The sequence below is a fragment of the Lepeophtheirus salmonis genome, chromosome 2, assembly GCF_016086655.4.
Source record: "Lepeophtheirus salmonis chromosome 2, UVic_Lsal_1.4, whole genome shotgun sequence".
NCBI lineage: Eukaryota > Metazoa > Arthropoda > Copepoda > Siphonostomatoida > Caligidae > Lepeophtheirus > Lepeophtheirus salmonis.
Window position 1 is genome coordinate 40,269,181 of NC_052132.2, and position 22,315 is coordinate 40,291,495.

At 30.8% G+C, this 22,315-nt stretch overlaps 1 protein-coding gene across 6 annotated transcripts in view; it reads left to right on the forward strand.

Annotated features, from left to right (window-relative positions):
- Nucleotides 1-22,315, forward strand: part of LOC121113760 (V-set and immunoglobulin domain-containing protein 2) — a 445,858-nt gene that overhangs the window by 365,929 nt on the left and 57,614 nt on the right. For all 6 annotated transcript variants that reach the window (XM_071886825.1, XM_040707619.2, XM_040707617.2 and 3 more), the window contains one exon: nt 11,246-11,378. In XM_071886825.1, the coding sequence (XP_071742926.1) occupies nt 11,246-11,378 (133 nt within the window). The remainder of the gene's footprint in view (nt 1-11,245; nt 11,379-22,315) is intronic.

The following is a 22,315-nucleotide window of genomic DNA, read 5'->3' on the forward strand; positions in this document are numbered from 1 at the left end:
AATAAAAGAATGTTCTGTTGTAGAAAAATATTTTTGTATTAATTACATTAATTAATGATCATTATATTATATAAACGCAACATAGTAGTATGAGGTTCGAATCTTTACAGTTGGTGTACTTAAATACAAATACAGCAGCAAACCGATTCTAATGGAAGAAGTACTAATCACTTCTCTGTTATCAATTAATTATCATTCGACATAATGATTGGAAAATACGCATGGAGTAACGAAAAACCATAATATCTTGCAAGAGAAGTCATTTCGATTTCGGTATGATCCATAATATATTAGAAGAAGAGGCTTCTGGCTGTAGTAAGGATAACCCCTGAAAAGTTTTTGAGGGCACTGAAAGTTCAAGTTGTAGAAGAAAACGGGGAAATAAGAGACGACAGTATTTTCCAATATGGATAACACATCATGTCAAATGATAATTAATTGATAATGGAGAACTGCTTCCATATAGTGTTTGTTTATTATTTAAGTTATTAAATGGACTACAACGGTAAGGATTCGAACTATATTCAAAACACATGTTGGGTTTATATAATGATCATTAATTAAAATAACTAAAAAGAATATATTTTTCTGCAATAGAACACTCATTAATTTACATATACAACATACATAGTAAGTGAACAATACCTATTTTTCATACAATCATTTCAAATTAAATTGAAATATTTAATGATTTTTTGGCTTATTATCCCAAATTATCTTTCGACGAAATGTCTGTTTGGCAAATTTTCCCTTCGTCCAAATATCATTCGGCGAATTGGCCTTGCACTAAAAGTCCACTCACGCATGTTTCATACCAGCAGTCTTTGTAGAAAGGTGCTGTACCAAGGTCGTTTTAACTGTAACACCAATAAAAACTCTAGTCCTTGTCTTTCCTGTCATTCAAATTTTAAGCCTTTTCTGATTAATTCAAGCCAAACAGTTTACTTTTTTTCTAGCCACATACTTTTGAATGAAATTAAAACAAGTAAAACTGGTTTCTGATTGCATGTATCCTTTTCCATTCGCCATGTCAGTACAATGACATTACAAGATAATTATAACCATTATTCATGATTCTTTATATTTCTTCAGAAATTGAGTGGGCATATGCACTAAGGAAATTGTATTTCCCTCTTTTATTGATTAAAGTAAGGAAATTTCTAATTTGAGGAAAATTAAAAGAGAAAAATAAAGATGGAGATATCATATTTCACATCATTTTATTTTTTTAAATTTTTGTATGTTTAAAGTACTAGAATATCCAAAAGGACCTATGATGACGAAATTAACATTTTGTAATGCTTTCCAGCAGAAAATACTAATAAATGATTGAAATAATTTGAATTTATTTTATATACTATAATATTTTTAAATAAATATTATATAATTAATAGGTATAGATACAAGGTAGTCCCGTCTTAAATTACTCACAGATAGTATTAGAATATGTATTAATACTTTTTTACAAATTGTCTCACAATTAACCAATATCTATTCCATGTGATTCCATGCTTCAGAACAACATAGCGGAGACACTTGACTACTGACTGTCTTAAACGTAGTATGCACAACGTTTTTTGAAATATTTTTCCCACGTGGCTCCAGCGGATGCCATCAGGGATCTCTTGCTGAGCCTGGAAACTTCCTTGCCCCCCTCCATCATATCAAGGTGTTTAAGATCAAGTGAGGAGCGGTGCAAAAGGTTTTAGGCCCAAAAGAGCTCAAAGTTTTCGCTCCAAGGTTCTTGCACATCATTTGCAGTGTGGCCTGGAAACGTTTCAACGATCAAGTGCATTAAGTCGAACTTCGGTAACAAAATATCTAGGCCCTATTTTTAATTTAATAACGCTAATGGTACTCAAATTCTGACACAGCCTGTATATGATTATAATTAATTATGTACAGCAAAAGATATTGAAGTAAAAAAGAATATATTCAAACAAGACACTTTATTAGAGATTTGTCTACTATGCATTTAAAATGAGCATTCATTTATATATAAAATAAAAGTTAGTGTCAGTATGTTATATAAAGATATAACTAATGTTATCTATTTTAGATTTTTTTTTTTTGGCATTACCTTTAGCAACTTTAAAAAGTTTGAAGTATAATATAAAGATGGCTATCCTAATATATTCGTTAAAGCGAGAAAATACGATTTGATTACATGTACTTTAAAAATAAATAAAAAATTAGATGTTTAGTTTTACATAACTCTTTTAGAAGTAGGGCTTTAGTATTCAATAACTGTATCCTAAGTTTACTTCATAAAAAATGATCAAGAAAACTGTGAGTTAATAGATTTCTTTATTAAATTTGTATTAAAACTAAACAAAAATTATTGAAAAACTTCTTCTTTTTTTTTTTTTTGCTATTGGTAAGATAAGTTAGAAATATGTGGACATTTAGCTCTAATACAATTAATCCATTTGGCTGAGATAATTGAATTGATGTGGTGTAACATTACTCATTATTTCGGTCCAGTATAGTACAGTATAAGGACCAATCGTATCGGTCCTGGGCTCGGTCCTTAAGACTGTTGGTTCTTAGGACTGTCAGTCCTAGAACTGATTAAAAAAGAATAAAAAACGTTGAGTCACGTAATCAAAGGTCAAACTTTATAATTTTGAAGAACTGATATGGATGAGTGAACCGGACCAGACCCAAGAAATACTCAATGTTGCTCATTGTTTTTCATGAGCACCATTACAAGTAGTTATTCAATACATAGATATTCTCTCCACAACAATCAAAGAATAATAATAATAATAGGTTGAGAAAACGCAAGCCTGGTGGCTGAAAATGTAAATAGTGTTTATTATCCTGACACTGTAACAGGTAATTACGCACAATTTTCGTTTCATGATTCCATTTCGGCAATTTTGATGTCAAGGAAGCAAGGCCAATCGTCAAAAATATCGATAAAATAATGGAAGTCGTGTAGAACCCCAGAATTCTGTGAATCATTTGTAAAATAGATTAAAATATTAACTCGGCCGATTTTATAATTATCATATAGTATAATTTTTCAAATATTACCATAAAATGGAAATGCTTTAATTTTACAACAACGACAAAATATTTATTTGTATTAACGTACAAAATTAATATAAGCCTACCAAGAAAAATTTATCCATAAAAATATTTACCATCACAGATTGTATGATTTATCTATTACTTCTCATTGGCTAATATTACATTTATAACGCACACTAAGTTAATTACATCAATTCAAGTGTTTTTAAATTTTTAGTGTATTGAAGCCCTTGATATTTTTCACAAAGCCTCCCAATATTTATTAACCCCATGACTCAATACGTATCATATTTGACAAATGGTTTTATAATCTTTAATTTAAGCAGCTTTAAAACATTTTGACTCAAAAAATGGATGGATCCAATCAAAAGATAATGTAAGGCTTCATCCGAATTTTCTACTTTTTATTAAATTATAATTTTTATCTGTTTTAAGAAAAGAACAATAAGGGTTTTTGTAAAATGGTGAAATCAAATATTTATTATCTTTTTTAAATTGAGATTTGAAAGCTTTTAGATAAGATTTGAGATTTCTTAAAATTAAAACACAAACTGTTGTTGGTAATTTTTATAAAAAAAATTAATGATGCATAACTTGATCCACCTCTGCAATTAGACTGGTAGATTTTTGTTTTTTTTTTAAACACGAGATTTTAGCATTTTTTTTATGAGGTAATATTTTTGCAATATTAGAAGGCCATATGTAAGAAATTTACAACTTTTTAATGATTCTTGATTTTATATTTTCAATTGCATGTATAAACTTTTTGAGCCAAAAATTGTCAAACTGTTTAAATTGAGGATACTAAAACTCATTAATCAAATCTGATAAGTATTTATAATAGGGTCAATAAATATGGCAAAGGCTTTGTGAAAAATGATTGACTAAATCAAAAGATCAATACACACCAAAAAATTAAGAACTCCTAAGTTGATGTTATAAAATCATAATTAATTTATATAGATTTTTTTTTAAATATTGTGAAATATTGAAAAACATTATATCACTAACTTTTTAGAGTTCTATTGATGTTATTGTACATACTGATGAAATATTTATAAGGATTTGTAAATGGTTTCATTGTATGACATTCTTTCTTTTCTTTTTTTCAAATATATATATTTTTTTATTATTAATTGCATAAAATAACTATATTAAAAAATGCTATTAAGTCATTTGTTTGCAATATTTCTATTTGAAATGATATTGCATGCCACCTAATTATCCATCAATATTGTTATACATTAAAATTGTTTATTAAAATTAGTTCAGCAAATATGTAAAAACACTATATTAATACATAGAATTAATGATTACCAAGTGTTTTACAAAAATTAGTCGTATTTACTAACGTTTTATGTATATATATACAATTTTGTAATAAAAATTATGTATAAAAGTTTGCATATTATTGAGAAAATCATGCCAATTTTGCATGATATTATTAAAGTTTCAATAATATAAGCTTATACAGTTTTTTCGTCGATAAAAGTTAAAACGAATTTAATATAACAAAATATTATTTGTGGTGGATCAACTGAAAAGTAATCTTGAACAAACGTTATAAAATGCTATTTTTTTCTACTTCTTAAATATCAGACTATTATTAAAATTTCGACCATGGAAACCCAACAAAAAAAGGCAACAATTATTACTATTGACGAAATTATTGGGGGGAATATTCTAATTAAAAATAATGAAATGAATTGATAAAGCCAGGAATTATAATTACAATGTGTATAAGATAATAGCACTGCCCAATTAGAGTTCCACAACGCCATTATTACTTACAATCGATGTGTGGTTATTAAGAAGAAATTGTTTTGCAATTTATCAGGTTTCAAATGCTGTATTATTAGCTGCAATACGCCAACAAAAAAAGGCAATAGAGGCAAAAAGACAACCAATTGCATATCTTCTTAGCTGTAAAGGAGGTACCAGACATTATGTATTGCTCTATTATGCTTGACATAAGGTCAAGAGATTCTTTAACAGCGGCGGCAAGAGCCTCTTCAGAAGACAAGAAATTGAAAATACAACAAGATTGTGACTGAAAATTTATGGACCGATGTAGCCATAGAAATTGAAGCCTTGTCAAGAAGAGGTTGTGAAGCCCTGGTTGTATGCCAAATACCCCAAAGGGGATTACTGTCGGCAACTTACAACTCAAGTTTGGTACAAGGAAAACCTTACCGACTTACGGTCTCCAAATTAGCCCCCCCCCCCCAATCACTGTTGAGAATTGGACTATGCAACATAGGGATTCATTGACCTGCAAAGTCACCTAGCGCAATTTCGATTCCTGAAGGACTCCCTTGAGAAGGAATGGATTGATATGTCCAATGACTACGTCATCAATGTGTGCAAGACCTTCAGGCCCAGACTAGAGGCCATGGTGGCAACAGAAGGAAGAAATTTGAATAAATATTTGTTGATATTATAAGGTATAATTATTATAAAGAAATACTCATGATACAGGTTTGTTCTTGATAAAGTTGATTTAAATCTTACTATCCAGAACGGTGCAATTTTTTAAAACATATTGTAGAGTAAACAGTCTTCTTTTGACTTATAAAACTTTATTAGGGTCTGATATGGACTTTAAAATAAAATCTATAACTTAAATGGTTAGACTCTATGTACAATTTGTGGCACTTTTATAGACTGAATTAGAATAATGTATTGATAGAAATGGAATATTATTAGTTAAATAATATAAATGTGTTTTCAGATAAAGAGCTTCTCTGTTGATTTGATGTTTTTCTAAATAGAGGAATCACAAATTTAAAGTCTAGACTATAAAACATTACAAATTTGGTTTATAATAAAAACCAAGAACAGTTTATTGTATGTAAATTTTAAAAAAAATTACTTACTAAAATAACATAATTAATTATATGAGACCATGTAAACAAAAAGGATCACTGTTTGTTTAAAAAATAAGTTTAGCTAACATACATAAAATGTTTTATTTGAGTTTTATTTAGCGCAATTATTTTTTATAAACATAGGTATAGCTGCATGCATTAATATCTAATGAATCCTCAAAAACATATAAAGTTATTTATAATCATAAAAATAACATTATGTTTATTTTTTTAAATTAGCTCTAAATATTTTGCAACTAGAAAGAAAATCAAACAATCATTCATTATATGAGAAGTGGTATTGTAGTTGTAAAAGACTTGAGGAAAAATACTTAAAATTAAAAAGGCTTTGAAAATTTTGTACATTAAAACTAAAATGCTGAGGTGTCATATTTGACACTATTGTATTTTTAAAGTAAATTATCTCTAATAATTGCCCGAATATGAGGCCTAAATCCCTTGTAGACCTTGATTATATAGTCAGGCTCGATCTTAGTCCACTCCTTCTAGAGGGAATCCTATTGTCACATGGCACTCATGTGAGGACTAGTACACACCATCTTCTCCAGATACATCTAAATATATTATTCCAAGGGGTTTGCATCTGGAGAGGAGGACGACCACATGTCCCATAAGTCTGGAAAGTAGTCTCTCAGGAAGGATATGGTCTTAAAGGGACGATGACATGGGGCTCCGTCTTGAGTGAACAACAAAGTTGTCCCCAAACTTTTCTCTGACCCAAGGTAGCGCTATTTTATCCATAAGGTTGATGTAAACATCTACACTGAGCCGCTCCTTCCTCTCCACGAAAATGGGAGGGCAGGCTCTACAATGACAAAGACCATGGTTATGGCTGGATTATTAGTTCTGAAGACATGTCTCACTGAAGCTTAAACATTTTTTAGATATTCGGTTGTGATGTAGAGTCTGAAAAAAAATTCATAAGAAAAGAGTAGAACTTTCCATGAATTTTTGTTGGCCTTGATAAAATTTAGAATATTCTCTTCTCTTTCCAACTGTCTTGTTGTCATATTATGATTTTGCACATATGTCATTCCTGATTGAAAATAATAAAATGTGTACCACTAGATAAGATCAACACTGAATAATGATGATACTCCTACCTATCTTCTTACGACTCACAAATTCCCTATTAATATTTTGTTTGATTTCTAGTAACTTTACAAAACTCCATTCTTTGAACTTATATGGTGTAATTTTTTACATCGAACCTTGTATGAATGGAAAATAATCATTTTATATATATAAAAGATATACTAAAATATTTTTTAAGAATCTAAATTTATTTTATACAAAAATTAAAAATCCCCGAAATATCCCTTAAAAAATATACTTTTGGAACTCTGTAATGTAGGGGCAGTAAAATACTCTCCTCTGTAAAAGTCGTACTACTTCCACTGTGATATTATGTACCATAGTTTCTTAGTCATAAATCAAATATATACTGTTGTAAACCATAAGCATTTACGTTGCGTACAAAACGAAGAAATAAAAAATAGTAACATTGACAATTTGAAAAATGTTTGGAGGAATAGCAGGTTAACTTTCATGACGTTCCATTAGATCAGCTAAAATTAGCTATGAGAATATGGATATCAACACAAATTTCAGTCTGTATGTAGCAAGGACATAGACCGTTTCTGATCCTCAATTCTTCTCAGAGTACAACAGGGACTTACACTGAAAGAATAATGATAACAGCTACTCTAAAATTTATTTTAGGATTTACAACCCTTCACATCCATGTTGATGTGTTACTTACTCATAGAGAGAATAATTTTATTATTTCGCATGAGTTTGTATTGACTCATACTGCATACAAGTTTATTTTTTAAGAATTAAGTAACTGATATACAGAGTCCTCCATTAAAATCTGAACATTTTGAATTTTAAACTTCTAACTTTAAAATCTTCTGTCAGGGCGTCCCAGTGCTGACTGATAGTGGCTTTGAGGGCCTCAGTGTTTGGATTTTGGACACTGCAAGCCTTCACCTCGACATGTACCCAAAAGCTGTAGTCAAGGGAGTTGGCATCAGGGATGTATGGGGCCAAAAGTGTCAATAGAATTCATAGAGTCTTGTAACGGAGAAGATGGATTTCTTTCATGGTTGGTGTCAAAACTGGCCTCTCTACCCTCAAAAGGGTATTTTCATCAACTTTTTTATAACTTTCTGGAAAGTCCTGTGTGAAACTCCGAAATCTCTTGCATAGCCCCTCATGGACTTTAAGGGATTGACATGGGATGTTTTCTTTAACACCTACAGACCCAATTTGGCCTTTTAGACATAGTTTTTCTTCCTCTCCAACGTATCGGGTTTGCTAAAGGCGTAGACCGTTGTCCTGGAGACGCTCGACTCCTTGACTTGCCAAATGGAAATTCGTCGTCAAGATCAAGTGTAATTTTCTCCACTTGTACGTTAGCTAGAGAGCTCAGAATTGTTTTGTATTGTAACTAATTGGTTATGATTTAATATATCGAAATATGAATCTATTTCAATAACTCAACCTTCATTAATTATTGAATTATTAAGTGTTCAGATTTGAATGGAACACCCTGTATATGTGTATTAAATATTGAACTTGTATTTCAGTAGACCTTATTTATTTTTTTATGTAAATTGGATCTCAAGAGTAATTGTTTACTTCATTTTACTGAAGCATATCTTATTGCAAACATAAAACATGTCTCATTGTAATATAATATATCAAAAATTTACGCCAAAAATTCGTGATTATAAGATTAAAAAAATATGATGAAAGACAAATAATAATTAAAAATAAAATAAAGACTTTAACATATCACAGACATTCTTAAGTATCTTTACTATCTAAATTTTGTTATTTATTCCATAATTAGTCAAAGTTTGTCAATCAAATATTATAGAATATGGGATTTTTTTATTTACTTGATCTTTTGTTTAAGAATTAAGAATTATAATCTCAAAAAAATATAATCTATGAAGTATATTATAAATAGTGATGGTAATTTAGGAGATCGTGAGAGAGACTTATGGTACTACTGAATTAAGATCCTAGTTTACATCAAATTTTGATTTTTGAGGGATGGCCGCTATAGCGAGGGGAACCTCCAACAATTATAGTAGCATTAGTACAGGGAAAATATTCTAAAGCTATGTCTATTATTTAAACCAAAAGTAGGCGGGAATTCATTATTTAGAGATAGATTTTAAAAGAATGAACAATATATATAAAAGAACGTTTTTTTATATAATAATTATTATTTTTCTATACGTTTTTCCCATCCCTGATGATAAATTAAGAATTTATGTAGAATATGGAGCGAAAATATGATACCTGCACGATATTACAAGGACATTTCAGTCTCTTAGGGGGATTAACACCGCAGGGAAATAACAAAGGGTTAATAAAAGATTTTCATATCGTTTTCATGGATACAATACTAACCTACATATATATATTTTTGATACAAATAAATGTTAATTTTCACAAATACCATCCAAAAATATCAAATAAATCAATGTTTCTCTTTTTGAAAATAGAAAAAAAAATTAGTAGACAAGTAAAAATTATATAATATTATTTTCAAGAAATCTCTTAAATCGTACAACTGAGAGAAAATACAAAGTAAAATACTGTTTTTATGGTTTAATGTCCCATAAAAAAAACTTTTATGTACGTCAACTCTCCAAAATTAACTTAACAATTCTACATCGAAGAAATAAAAATAAATTGTTAATACATATGTGACGTATCAACAAAAAAGCAGGTTTGAATAGTTTTCATAAAAATCAATCAGTAAGCTAAAATAATAGTTTAAGGTATGTTCTACAAATCAGAGTTTCTCAAACTTTTTCAATCAGGTCATCTTTCATAAGTGCATAAAATCTCAAGGCAATATGTTTAAGCATGACACTGGATAAACTAATTGTAATTTTTTTAGACTAGACAGTAATGAGCAGAGGATAATACGAGCTTTAAACTTTTAAAAAAACAGGCTTACAAAGTGATTTACATGCTTGCTTGACCACCCAATCGATGCAGCAACACAAGAACCCAACAACTTCAACAGAAAAACTCTAATGAAGTGCATAAAGGAAACTGAGGCTTCATTTTACAGTCAATCACGTCTACTCCTTGTGGGGCATTTCTTTTTAAAAAATAATCCATTATGTTGTTGCTTGTTTCTTGCTGTTTGTGAAATCAAATGTATTTCGGCGGTTAAATGATAAAAAATATTATGCTTACTGCTGTCACTGCCAGGGTCTATTGCCACTACGCCCTATTGATTAAGGGTACTTGAGACAAAATTTTATGGTTAATTTTATGTATTTATTTATTTAATATGATTCTAACATTTCTAATTTTAAAATGTATTGAAATCTATTTTTTTATATAAAAAATATGAGATTTTATTATATTTGATGTCAAAATACATATTTTTTTGGTGGCACTCATTTTGAGAAACATTGCTTTAAAATATATAAAGAAAAAAAAAATTATTTAAAAACTACTTAATTACGTAACTTTATCACGTGTGATAAAAATTCAATATACAATATTAAGGATAGAAATTGATTGGCTTTGAATATAAACAACTACTTCGAATGCTTTAAATTTTGAATAAGGATCATCATGAAAAAGCTATGAGCCTTACTTATAATAATCTTATGCTTAGAGAGTGGGAGTCAAAAATGAGCGGGGTTTTTTAACCTTGTGCACAAACGACTCCTCTGCTTAAGATTGGGTTTTTTTTGCAAAAATTGTTTTCCGTTCAAAGAGCTTTTATTTTGTGTATTATACATCTCACTACGAGAAAAAATAAACAAGCAACAGGCCAATCGTCAAAGGGTACATGATCTCCTTGATGCCCCAGTATGCAAAAAGGACATGACTAAGATCGTTGGCGTCAATGTCAGCACAGTCCGCAGTATCCAACACGCTAGATACACCGGTTTGAGCACTGATATGTCTCACTTCTCTGACCACTCATTTTTGCCTTCCCCACTCTGTACAAATTATATTTTCTGATATAGGGCTCTATAATGGCTTCTAAATTATTGTATGATCCTTGCTTATGAATTAAAATATCTAAAAAAAGTTAAAACAATTTTTTCTCAATTTGTATTTTTTATCCAAGATTGCTTTAATGTTGACAACTCACATATTTGAGTACTTATGATTTACATTATCATACAATTTATGCATCGTAATTCAAAACACGTTTGAATAACTAAAATAAGAACACATATCATATCTTGGAAATTTTGAACAATAATACAATTACATGACATATATTCAAAATAATTTTTTACTTTTTATTTCCTTCCTTTTATATATAGATGACTGCTTCCGATCAAACCCGTGTCGTTATTGAGGATGTTCAAATCAATTTCTCGGGAACATATCTATGTGAAGTCACCGTTACCCCTAGTTATTACGCACTCATGCAATTTGCAAATATGACTGTTATTGGTAAGTACTTTTAAGTTAACTTTATTTGTTATGTATGTAGATCTAAATATTAATATTGATTGAGTAATGACAAATCAATAAAATATTTTTTCATTATAGATCAATTCTCTATGCATAAGTAAGCGAGTGTAAACTCCTGATTAAATAACGCTCCAATAAATAAATTATAATTTAATAAGTAAGCTTTTATTGGTATACTGTGACTTTATGTCTATCAATCTTTTCCCATTCTTTTTTACCAATAAAGGCCATATTTGTAGCAGAATGAAAATGAAATGAAAGAAGCAATTAAAACAATCATGTAATGAGTAGTGATAAAAATATTGTATATTTTGGGAAAATTAACCTAAGCTGCTACCCTGGCATTTCATTTGATCAGCTACAATCAGCTGTGATAGGGGAGAAAAAAATAAAGAAGGGCATGGGCAAGAATTAATCCGACGTCGATACTCAATTCTAATCGGATTCTAACATGTATATACAATTTTAAGTGCAATAAATCTGTAGGGTTATTCTCCGTCTTTTATGAGCACACAAGAATGTTCAATCAGCTTTTGAATATATTCAAATGTAGTAGGAAAGAATGTTCACTACTCAGGAGTTATATAATAATGATAACAGCTAAAGAAAAGAAAATTCCTTCTTTAGATTATCTTTTCCAAAAAAGTTGAGCCAGCTAAAAAATAAAGACGATTTACATTACTATTAATGAATGTCTTACGGAACTAAAATACATTTTTGGTCGATCTATTCTACAGTATATCTCAATATCATTTTCCTACTATTGGAGGACAAAATTACATCTTTATTCTTTTATTTATGTACAATAAAAGATTTGAAGACGTTTTGTTGACTCAAGAGTTTTAATAATTTGCTTTCATTATCATTTATGTCAATAAAAATCAAATAGTTATTTAAATCTCAGAGACACGGAAGAAAGTGTACGCTCAAATTATTTACTATTTATTTGTAATGTATATCCTTTACTTTTAACTGTTTGGGTAATTCGAAAAGTACCTGGTACATAACAAGGAATCTAGAAGATGTCTTAAGAAGGGTTAGCACATTTATCGTACATGTATACGCATGGTAACCCACCTTCAGATACAAGGAGGGTCGGAGTATCATCAATCACCTATGCTAGTTGTCAATTATAATTGAAGAACAAAAACAATCTACATCAATGTCAAAATGAATAGTTTCCAATACAAAAATATTTTGAACCATAATGTTATCCTTGTTCTCAACAGCTCCTATAAGGGTAACTTTTGTAACACTTTTTGTGTATAGCCTAACTTATTTAAAAAAATATGTCAAATTAGTATTAGTTAATAACTTTTATGTTAACAGAATAAAAGTGATATCGGGGCATACTGTATTTATTTTATGTCATCAGGGTAATAATTATGTAATATATATATATATATATCTTTTAATTTATCAAGAAAAGCATAACACAATTGTTTTAATTTATTTTTCCTTGTTATTATATAACTATTCTACAAATAATAAAAAATAGCCTTTAGTTGGTAAAAAACTGAAAAGAAACAAGATTGCGTGTTACATGTATAAAGTAATCCTAAATAAAGACTATGCACTAGATAAATAAGCTTACAGTACAATACATTCTACTAATATAATTAATTTAATATTGAATAACAAATTTTGATTAAAACGAAGTGCACATCAATTTATATAATATTGTTTGAATTATCTCAAATTAAAAAATGAAATTGATAGTTATTTAATTAGAAAAAGTAATGAATGTATTAAATGTATCACTAACAAACTGTCTTTTGTTGTCAGCTTTCTATTTTGCTCCGTTTTTCCCTTATCAGTGATAAAGCTGTGTGACAATAGTTACCATAATCATTTTCATATTTTTTTTTCTCATAGTAGTAGGGAGATATATAAGGCAGAATATCATATGCATGGAGCTAATGAATTCAAATATGTAAATATGAAACGTCAACACAAAAACATACTTCTTCTATCAATAAACTATTTTGATTCGCCCTTTGTAACACTTCAAAATGTACTCAAAGTGGTCAAAATTGATTGTCTCAATAAAAAAAACGAGAAGTTGAGAGATTTTATTTGAATGGGGCCAAAGCTGGACTAATGAAAGTATCTTGAATAAAATAAAGGTTTGAAGCCATGGCTAAAATACTGGGTATCCTAATTCAACCCATAAATTTGAATACAAATATGTCTATCAAATATTTGCTTGTACATATATCATTGCAGTATTGTCTCAGTCCTTATTTATTTGGCTTAGTCCACTCTTAGAACCACTCCAATTAGTATTTGGGACCGGTCCTAAAGACCGTCAGTTCTTCATACTGTCAGTACTAGAGCTGAAGATAAAAAAGGAGTATAGTTGGGTGACGTCATCAAGGAGCGAACTTTATAAGTTCTCGGACTGATATGCAGGACTTCACTGGACTGGACCGTGACTGAAGTATTCAGTCCTAAATAAATACTGACACAGCACAATGTACATGTATATAAAGTAATAATCGGGACTTTCCTTTTCTTTGTATTCTGTATTATTTTTATCTTGACGCACCAATCAATCGATACATAATGAACTTACTAGAGTTTTCTTTTATCATTATATTTGCAAATCTACTTCTTTTATATATATTAAAACCATAGAAATAATATAAAGAAAAACGAATAAGTGAAAGGAAGTGTTATTCAAAATTTACAAATACAAAGATTTTTTTTTTGTTCACAATTTGAAAAGTATAAAAAAAGGTAGAATATTTTACTTCAAACAAAAAAATAACAAAAAAAAACTTTAATGCTCTTTTGTGTCAAAAGTTATAAACTTTTTCCATATTTACATACATATTGTAGCCTTACGAATACATATACTTGTATTCATTTGTTAGAAAAAAAGAAATAACTATGCATTGTTCTTCACAAAAGTTCAATATCAATATATATATATTTGTAACATGGATACAGTGAGTGTATATTTGGCTTATTAGCATTATATATTCCGTAAAATGGAGTTAAAATTTACAAATTGGGGGGAAAGTTACAAAAAGAAGATTTGTCCTAGTGTTGAGACTCGGTCACAGAGAAATATTTTTTTGGTTTGATGATTTTACTTTGGTCCAAGGCGTCCATTGAAATCGTAGAACAAAATTCATCTTCCTAAAAAAAGTCGTGGATTACTTCTTTTTATAAAGATATATTTAAAACATTATGTCCAACCGATGTAACGTTTTGTTTCTACAGATATGCCATACTCAGAGCATGAGGACACGAAGGTAAAGGACCTTTGTGTAATTTCGGAATCGTTAACAACCCTTGAACTCTGACAGGGTGGACTCGACTACAGCAAAGGATAATACATTCAAAGAAGTAGGTTTCTCTTATAAGTGCTTTGGTCACCCTAGGATTTATAAAATATATGTATTAAGTCAAGAAGAACATCCTTATTGTTTTTACTCTTAGTATATTTTAACAGACTTTAGTATTTAAGTCAATGATTAGCAGAAGCTTGAGATAAAAGGTGAGATCATTGGGCATATGTTTTACGAAGGAACTAAAATGGAACTGAAACTATAAAGCAAACAACTATAATGAAATATTCATGATATATTTGAATAAAAATTATATATTTATTTAAAAGTTTAATACGACAATTTTTTGGGCGACTGTATCGTTTTCTGATCCGTATTATCTTTTCTTATTTAAATTGTCATTAACTAAAGATACTAAGTTTTTGGCCATGTGCATTGTACGTATAGCCATCTACTTTAATAAATATATAATTCACACTGAAATTCCCTCGTTTTAAAACATAACAAACGCTAAGAGTATCCATTCAAAATACGCCAATATTTTCACCTTTCTTAGCATTGAAAGAAAAGAATGATGATGAACATGTCCGTTCCTCTAACTATAGATTTCCTTGAATATACTTATGATTTGTGAATCGCTTACAAAATTAGTGATTCTGACATTGTTAGGGAAAATCCTTCATGGATGTTGAACGTCCTTTTAGTATATTTTGAACTACCAAGTTAAATATATCTAAATCATCCTAATAAAACTGTATTTTTCTTTAAACAAAAATAGCTCGATTTTATTATTTTAAGTGCTCATTTTTCAAAATTTTAGTATTCTTCTAATGCTTAGTTTGGCTCAAAAAATCGCTCAAAAATCCTAATTTTAGTGATGAAAGAGCGTATTTTTATTGGAACTGCGGGTTAAAAATACACAACCCGAAACTGTGGATTTTGTAGGCTGAAAGTGAACTCGTGCATCACTATCTAGTATGTAATATAGAAGGTGGTTTTTAGGTAGAAACACCTGATCAATTGTATGATGTACAAAATAATCATTTAAAAACAATACATAAAAATCTATTCGAGTTGTATACTATTTCCACTCAGCTAATTGAATAGTTTAACCATTTTCATAGTCCTTATATTTTTAACAACTGTTAAGCTCCAAGAATATATTAGATAAGTATAAACAGAGCATATAATTACGACATATACATATATTTACATATCAAAACCATAATATTTTTCTTCGAAATAAATTTAATCTAATTAAGACTCACATTGAATATACTCCTTTTTATTTATCTTAGTTTGAAAATAAGTTCGACATGTCATTTGTCTAATTATTAAAATACAAAATTATAATTTGAGCTCTGAATGAATCAGAATTATATCTAGATGATTAAATAAAGATGTACATTAGACAGTCCCCTTTTTCGGGTTAAAAGGGTTTTCTCCTGCACAAAGACTTCTGCTAAGAACAGTAAACAAACTGACTTTGCCATGTTTGAGGCCTTCCAGGCCCTTTTTAAACCTCTTGTACAGCCTCTAATATAATGTTATGATTTAAAAGTTGTCTTTTTATATTTTATAGTATTCAACTTATCAGTTAAAAATGCTGACCAGGAGATTCGCCCTGTAAAAGTTTTGACCCTCATAAATGCATCATTGCACTCATTTTTCCGGATTTAAAATGGGTCTTCCTTCACTTTAAGTCCTTTGTAATTCACTTTTCAGCAGCATGGTGAATACAATCACCCATCAAACTCTAAAGTTTTTAAGACCAACCCAAAGTTAAAACTTTACGCTTCAGTCTCAGTGATTTGGATGAAACCAGCTTAGCTCACTCCCAAGTAGTTTCAGCTTGATGAGGAATATACGATATTGTGGAAAAAAAAGGGTCAAGTTTTTTGTATTTAAATATGTTTAGGAAGGTTAGAGACTGTTTGTAACATTGAAATAGATCTATAATTTCCAGTGAAACAAAAAGGGTTTATTTAAGTGTCCTTCAAAAGTGTTATGTGGTAATATTGGACCTTAATTGGTGATTTCATCATTCAATGCTCCTATTACAGGATCCCTTTATTGAGGGATCTTTCTCTTCATCATCATCTAAAATCACTATCCTTCTTCCTTGCTCAGGCTGTGACCTGCCTGTAAGATATTTTTATTATTCTTCCTTATTTTATATTGAGATGGAAGGATCCCCTACGGATCGACCATCTGAGCATAATCAAACTGAAAATAAAAAGAAAATGACCTACACTAAAGTTATCTCTAAAAGAGAGAAAAGTGTCAAAAAAACCTGAGCTCAAAATACAGGTGGGATATGTTTGTCATTACTCTAACCGAGTCCGGCAGCAAACGTGAATTCAATAACGTAAATATGAAGCAATTTGCATTATTCAAGGCAGCCCTCCACTTTGGACTTACTGAAGATGGCATTGCAGGAGCTCAAGCTCGGTATGGCTACGGCATCTCATCATTTTTCCCTATGGGCATTCGTGTACAAAAAATTGAAAAGAGGAGGTCCAGAACCCCACTCCAAGTCCAAAGGCAATGATTAAAAAAGTATCAAAAAGATCATCAAGTCCAGTTGAAGATTCAATGGGAAAGAGATTAAAAGAAGACAGTGTCGCTGAAGATGCATACCAAAGGGGTCCACAACATGCCTTGTAAATAAATGTATATTTTTGTAGTAGTACAAGTAAAAGAGATAGGCTTGTTCTTTTATACATTCACCTATATATTAAAATGAAGCTTTCCGAGAAAAAAAAACCAAAATTTTGGACTTCTTTCTTGTCAGAATTTCCAATGAATTAAAATTAAACATGGGCATTAACCGTATAACTTCTCTGAATACCCAAGGGGGTAAAGATCGAAGATCCAGACATTCGCTTATAAATCATTTGATGTCATTGGATCCTGACATCATTTGATGTCAGGATCCAATGACATCATTTGTCTTCAAGACATTAAATCGGAGAACTTTTCCTCGTGTAATAGTAACTGTCTTATTTGTTGACCCAAAAGGTTTTGGTGTTTTTTTACTAGGAATGGCTCGAATAGAGGAGTCTTAACTCTGATTACATGGAGACTTGAGGTTGTTTCTTGTATCAAAGAATACTCAAACAAAATTAATTGGCACAAAATTCGAATAGACGCCTATGGATTATAATTTTGTCTTTTGAATGATCATGGTAAAGTGAGAAATCCTGTTCTTTCTTTCAGGCTATTATAAATAGTCAAACGAAAGATATTTTGATTTTTATTTTGGTGATCTAAACGTTGATTTTTTTAAATTCCCCCCTGAGACCCGAATATAACCATTTTGAGAAATTTAGTTTGCGAGTTTAATCTTGTAGATATCATCAGTGTGTTGAGCCAGTTAGATACCTTTTGTTAGAGAAGGGGAAGTTAGATGTCAAGAATTGATATGGCTTTGGTCTCTCCTCAATTAGTTATTTTTTTAAACAGCTTCATACAAATCAGAACCTCATTTCGTTGATAAGTTAATTATTAATGAAGTTAATGGAAAACAGAACAATAACGGCTTTAAAATACCAAAATGGATCCTGGAAGAAGATAAATTTAAGATGAAACTAAAGACACGCTTAGTGAGAATTTTTGTGATTCATTTTTACCAAATCAAGCTGAACAGATGCCGAGGATAATTATTAAAGTTACTGTAAGGCTATTTCTTGAAAAAAATAAAAAGAGAGAGATCCAAAATGAAGTTGAAATTATTCTTGAGGAGGGCTCAATTTTCTCTCGAACAGTTATGGCAGACTCTGTCTATTATTTTCAGGTTGCTGAAGTTGCTGAGTCAGAAATGGAGGGAAACCGTATTTGGGGAGTAATGTCATTTTAAACTAGAGTAGCTGTCAGTAAAGTATAATTTATCAGTGCGGAGAATGAAAATAAAATACATGGGGAAAATTCCCACAAATATGAGTGATATTGTGAATTATTTTCATACTAGATTCCAGAAAATAGTAGGCACAGAAAGAAAATCAATCTCAAGTAATCCCGAGAATGTGATATTTACGATGGAAAATATCGTACATCATATTAAATTTCATATGAAGTTTAGTAAAGCATCAGGTCCTGATGGTATTTTGGGTAATTTTTTTACACTTTCTCCGGATGAGGTTACACCTTATCTATAAACTGTTGGTCACTCCATGGAGAAATTTCGAGAAAATCCAGACCAACGGAAGGAGTGCTCTCATTTAAAAAAAAAGGTGATAGAACAGATTTTCATCACTGGAGGCATATTACAGTTCTCAACGAATCCTCTAGAATTCTGTTAGGAGTACTAACTCGTCAAATGGAACCAATATAGAATAAAAATAAAGGAATTGCACAAAAAGTTTTTTTTACAAGACAGGAAAATATCGGATGTGTCTTGCAATATTTAGGGTGCTATTGACTCTGCAAGAAAAAGAGATAGATTTGGTGCGATTTTAGCTGTTTGACTTTTATAAAGCTTTTGATTTTATTTCTCACCGGCAAATTCTTAAAGCGGTCAGGGTTTTCCTTTCAAAATGGTTTTTCAATCCAGTTTGGGCACTACTATTCAATGGCACGTCAACAATTTCTATGGATGGAACTGGAGAATAAACCAATTAAATTGAATAAAAGCTGTAGGTAGGGATGACCTTCTCCACCATTTATTTTTATTGTTGCGATGGAGGAGCTTGTTGTAGAGATATCAAAAAAGAATGGTGGGTTAGGAGGATGTTTTGAGGTAGATAAGCATATCATTGACTTATATGCGGATGATGCTACTATGACAGTGGAAGCAGGTTTGGAGGCTCAATTAGTAAAGAAGCTGGAAGTAGTATTAAATTTCTTTGGAAAATTTACGAAGAGGCCCGGTCTGGAGTTGAATTGGAGTAAACCTGCTATTATGCCTATTGGTTAATGGAATCATGCTCGAGAGCCCCAAGTTGGGAGCTGTAATATGAAAAAGAAGATTGATATATTGGGCATTACATGGGAGAGTATTGGTATCCACAAAGATAACTGGAACCAAATTAAGTCAACAGTAGATCCAAAAATAAACATCTGGACGAGGTTAAATATACAAAAAGAATAGACCTAAAGAATACTCATGTTATTCCTGCAGATATTTATTAAGCTAAAGCAAGTCCTTTAGCTGCAGAAAAGGAAGATGTATGGCTTGGTAGACGTTTCTTTAAAAACTACATCAAGGTCATAAAAAAAGGCCAAAATATCATCCTGGGGATGTATATCCCATTTATCAATTATCCTTCCGCGAATATACTGTAAAATTTTTGTAGACATGTCGGGGAATCCCTCGCTGGAATGGAGAAGGGCAATTACCGAAACCAGAACGTATGAAAGGCTTATGATGGGAACCAATCTTACCAACGATGTAACCACGGCACTGTCTCAAGTATGTGGTGCGCCTCAACGAGTTATCTGGACTAATGATCCTGTCTTTAATGACGACTCAACAGAAATCTAAGTAAGAAGTTTTTCTTAAGGAATTAAAGGATCCATCTATTTTGGAAGAAAATGCTATTACCAAAGTCATTTTAGCTAGGCAGGATATTCACTCCTCAGATCTATTCGATGACGGGAGATTCAATTTTCCTCTTGAGAGGAATTCAGGTATCTATATTATGCCATGCTCTTGGTATTTGAAAATATCAATGCTTATTTTGAAAGTGAGACAGATATACTATGTGATCTACATACAAGACGATTGAGTCTCCCTGAAAACTGAAAGAGCAGAATGAAGTAATCGTTGAGAGGAATAAATGACGGAAAAAAATTCACAGCCCAATTACAGATTTCCGCTAATTGTATTTTTTTTTTTCTCGAGGCCTTGTAAGGACTGTGGTAAGATATTCAATGACACAGTCCATGCTTTTGTAGATTTCCTGTCTTTAACCATTCTTAAGCAATTTATGAAATTAAATGTAAAAGGTTTGATGGGTGGAGATGAAAAGCTTTAGAAAGCGATTGTGCTGTTTGGACTTTCATGAAGGAAAAAAGGAGCTGCACCCGAAATCAAAGCAACTGACTTTGCTCTGCTAAACTCAAAAGCTCTTATTGCATGCAGGCTAATGTCATATGAACCATTTGTTGTGGCTAAATATGAGACTTGTATAGGTTATGTTTTTAAAAGTGTAATACTTGCTAATGGCTCAATGTGTTAGCTATCGAATTTAATAACCAGGTTTTTTGAGTATCTCGTCCTTCAAGCATGGAAAAAGTCAGGAGAATTTCCATCATCGAAGATTGCCGTGCGGGACACTCTGCTCGGGAGATAATTTTGTTCTTCAAAAATCCAAAATCAACAGTTTATGACGTGATTAAGGCCTTTGATGAACCGGAAAAGACTGAGAAAGCAGCTCATTTAACAAAACCTTGCTAAAATCCGGATTAAAAGGTTCATAGTTGGCTTGAAACGATCAATTGACACACATCCAGACACACAAATTGCTAAGCTGACCAAGGAACGTAACATGAGCAGAGGGACCATCAAAAATGCCATCAGGATTGACCTGGGTTACTTGTCGAGGTTCAGAGCCTCAAAGCATTTTCTAACAGAGCAGAATCAGGTAGACAAAATCAGCAAAGGTAAAATTCTTATTCGTTTCTTGTTGTTATTTTAATATTCCGGATTTTGGCCTCCGTTCTATTGACCCACCAAGAGCCCGAACCTTAATCTATGTGATTTTTACTTGAGGGGCAGGGTGGAGAGGATGGCTAGCAAGAATAATCATACCTCAATTGCAGCCTTGAAGGTATCCATCGTCAATACAATGAAAGCCCTGAATCCGCACGAGGTAGCAAGGGCATACAAGGCATTCAGGCATCGTGTAGAGATCCTGATCGAGAACAAAGGCATGGATGATGAATAATCATTTTACAATTAATGTGGATTTTAAATTAATAAAAAATAATATTTCTATCTCTTATACAAGTCTCATAATTAGCCGTTAAAGGTATTTCGGATTTCCCTTGTCCATCCTGTATATATATTAATATGCAGGTTTTGTCAAAATCTGTCTACCTTGCCCAGCACACAGTACAATATATTGAATTAAAAATTATACTAAGGCCGATTAAATGAAGGTCTAAAAATGTATTCAGTAGTAAAAAATAGTTTTCTCCTTTTCTTGATTTTTATTCAAGACTGTTTTTATGCTGACCCACAACATTTACAAAATATTTAAGTAAAAATCAAGCATTATTGTGAAATAAAACCCTAATTGTAGCCTCTATTAACTTAATGTACAAAAGTACTTTATTTTATAAATAAAAAAGGTAAGTAAGCTAATATTAAAGCTATTTACACTTTATATAGTATATATAATACAACTTGGTTTTTTTTCGATTTTGGGTATTGACAAAGATCCAAAATGTTAACTTAGGTATGTATAACTCAAATTTTATTTGGATTATTTTACAAGTCAAAAATGGCTATAAGCGTAATTTGTACCAGTAATTTGCTTTCACAATTGCAAAATAAGAGTTTCCAAATTAACAACCACGAAGACACCAATATAAAGAAGTACAAGAAAACTATAACTATATAAATCTCCTACGTTACTTTTTCAACAATTTGTCCTTAGAATGTCAAGGAATGCTACT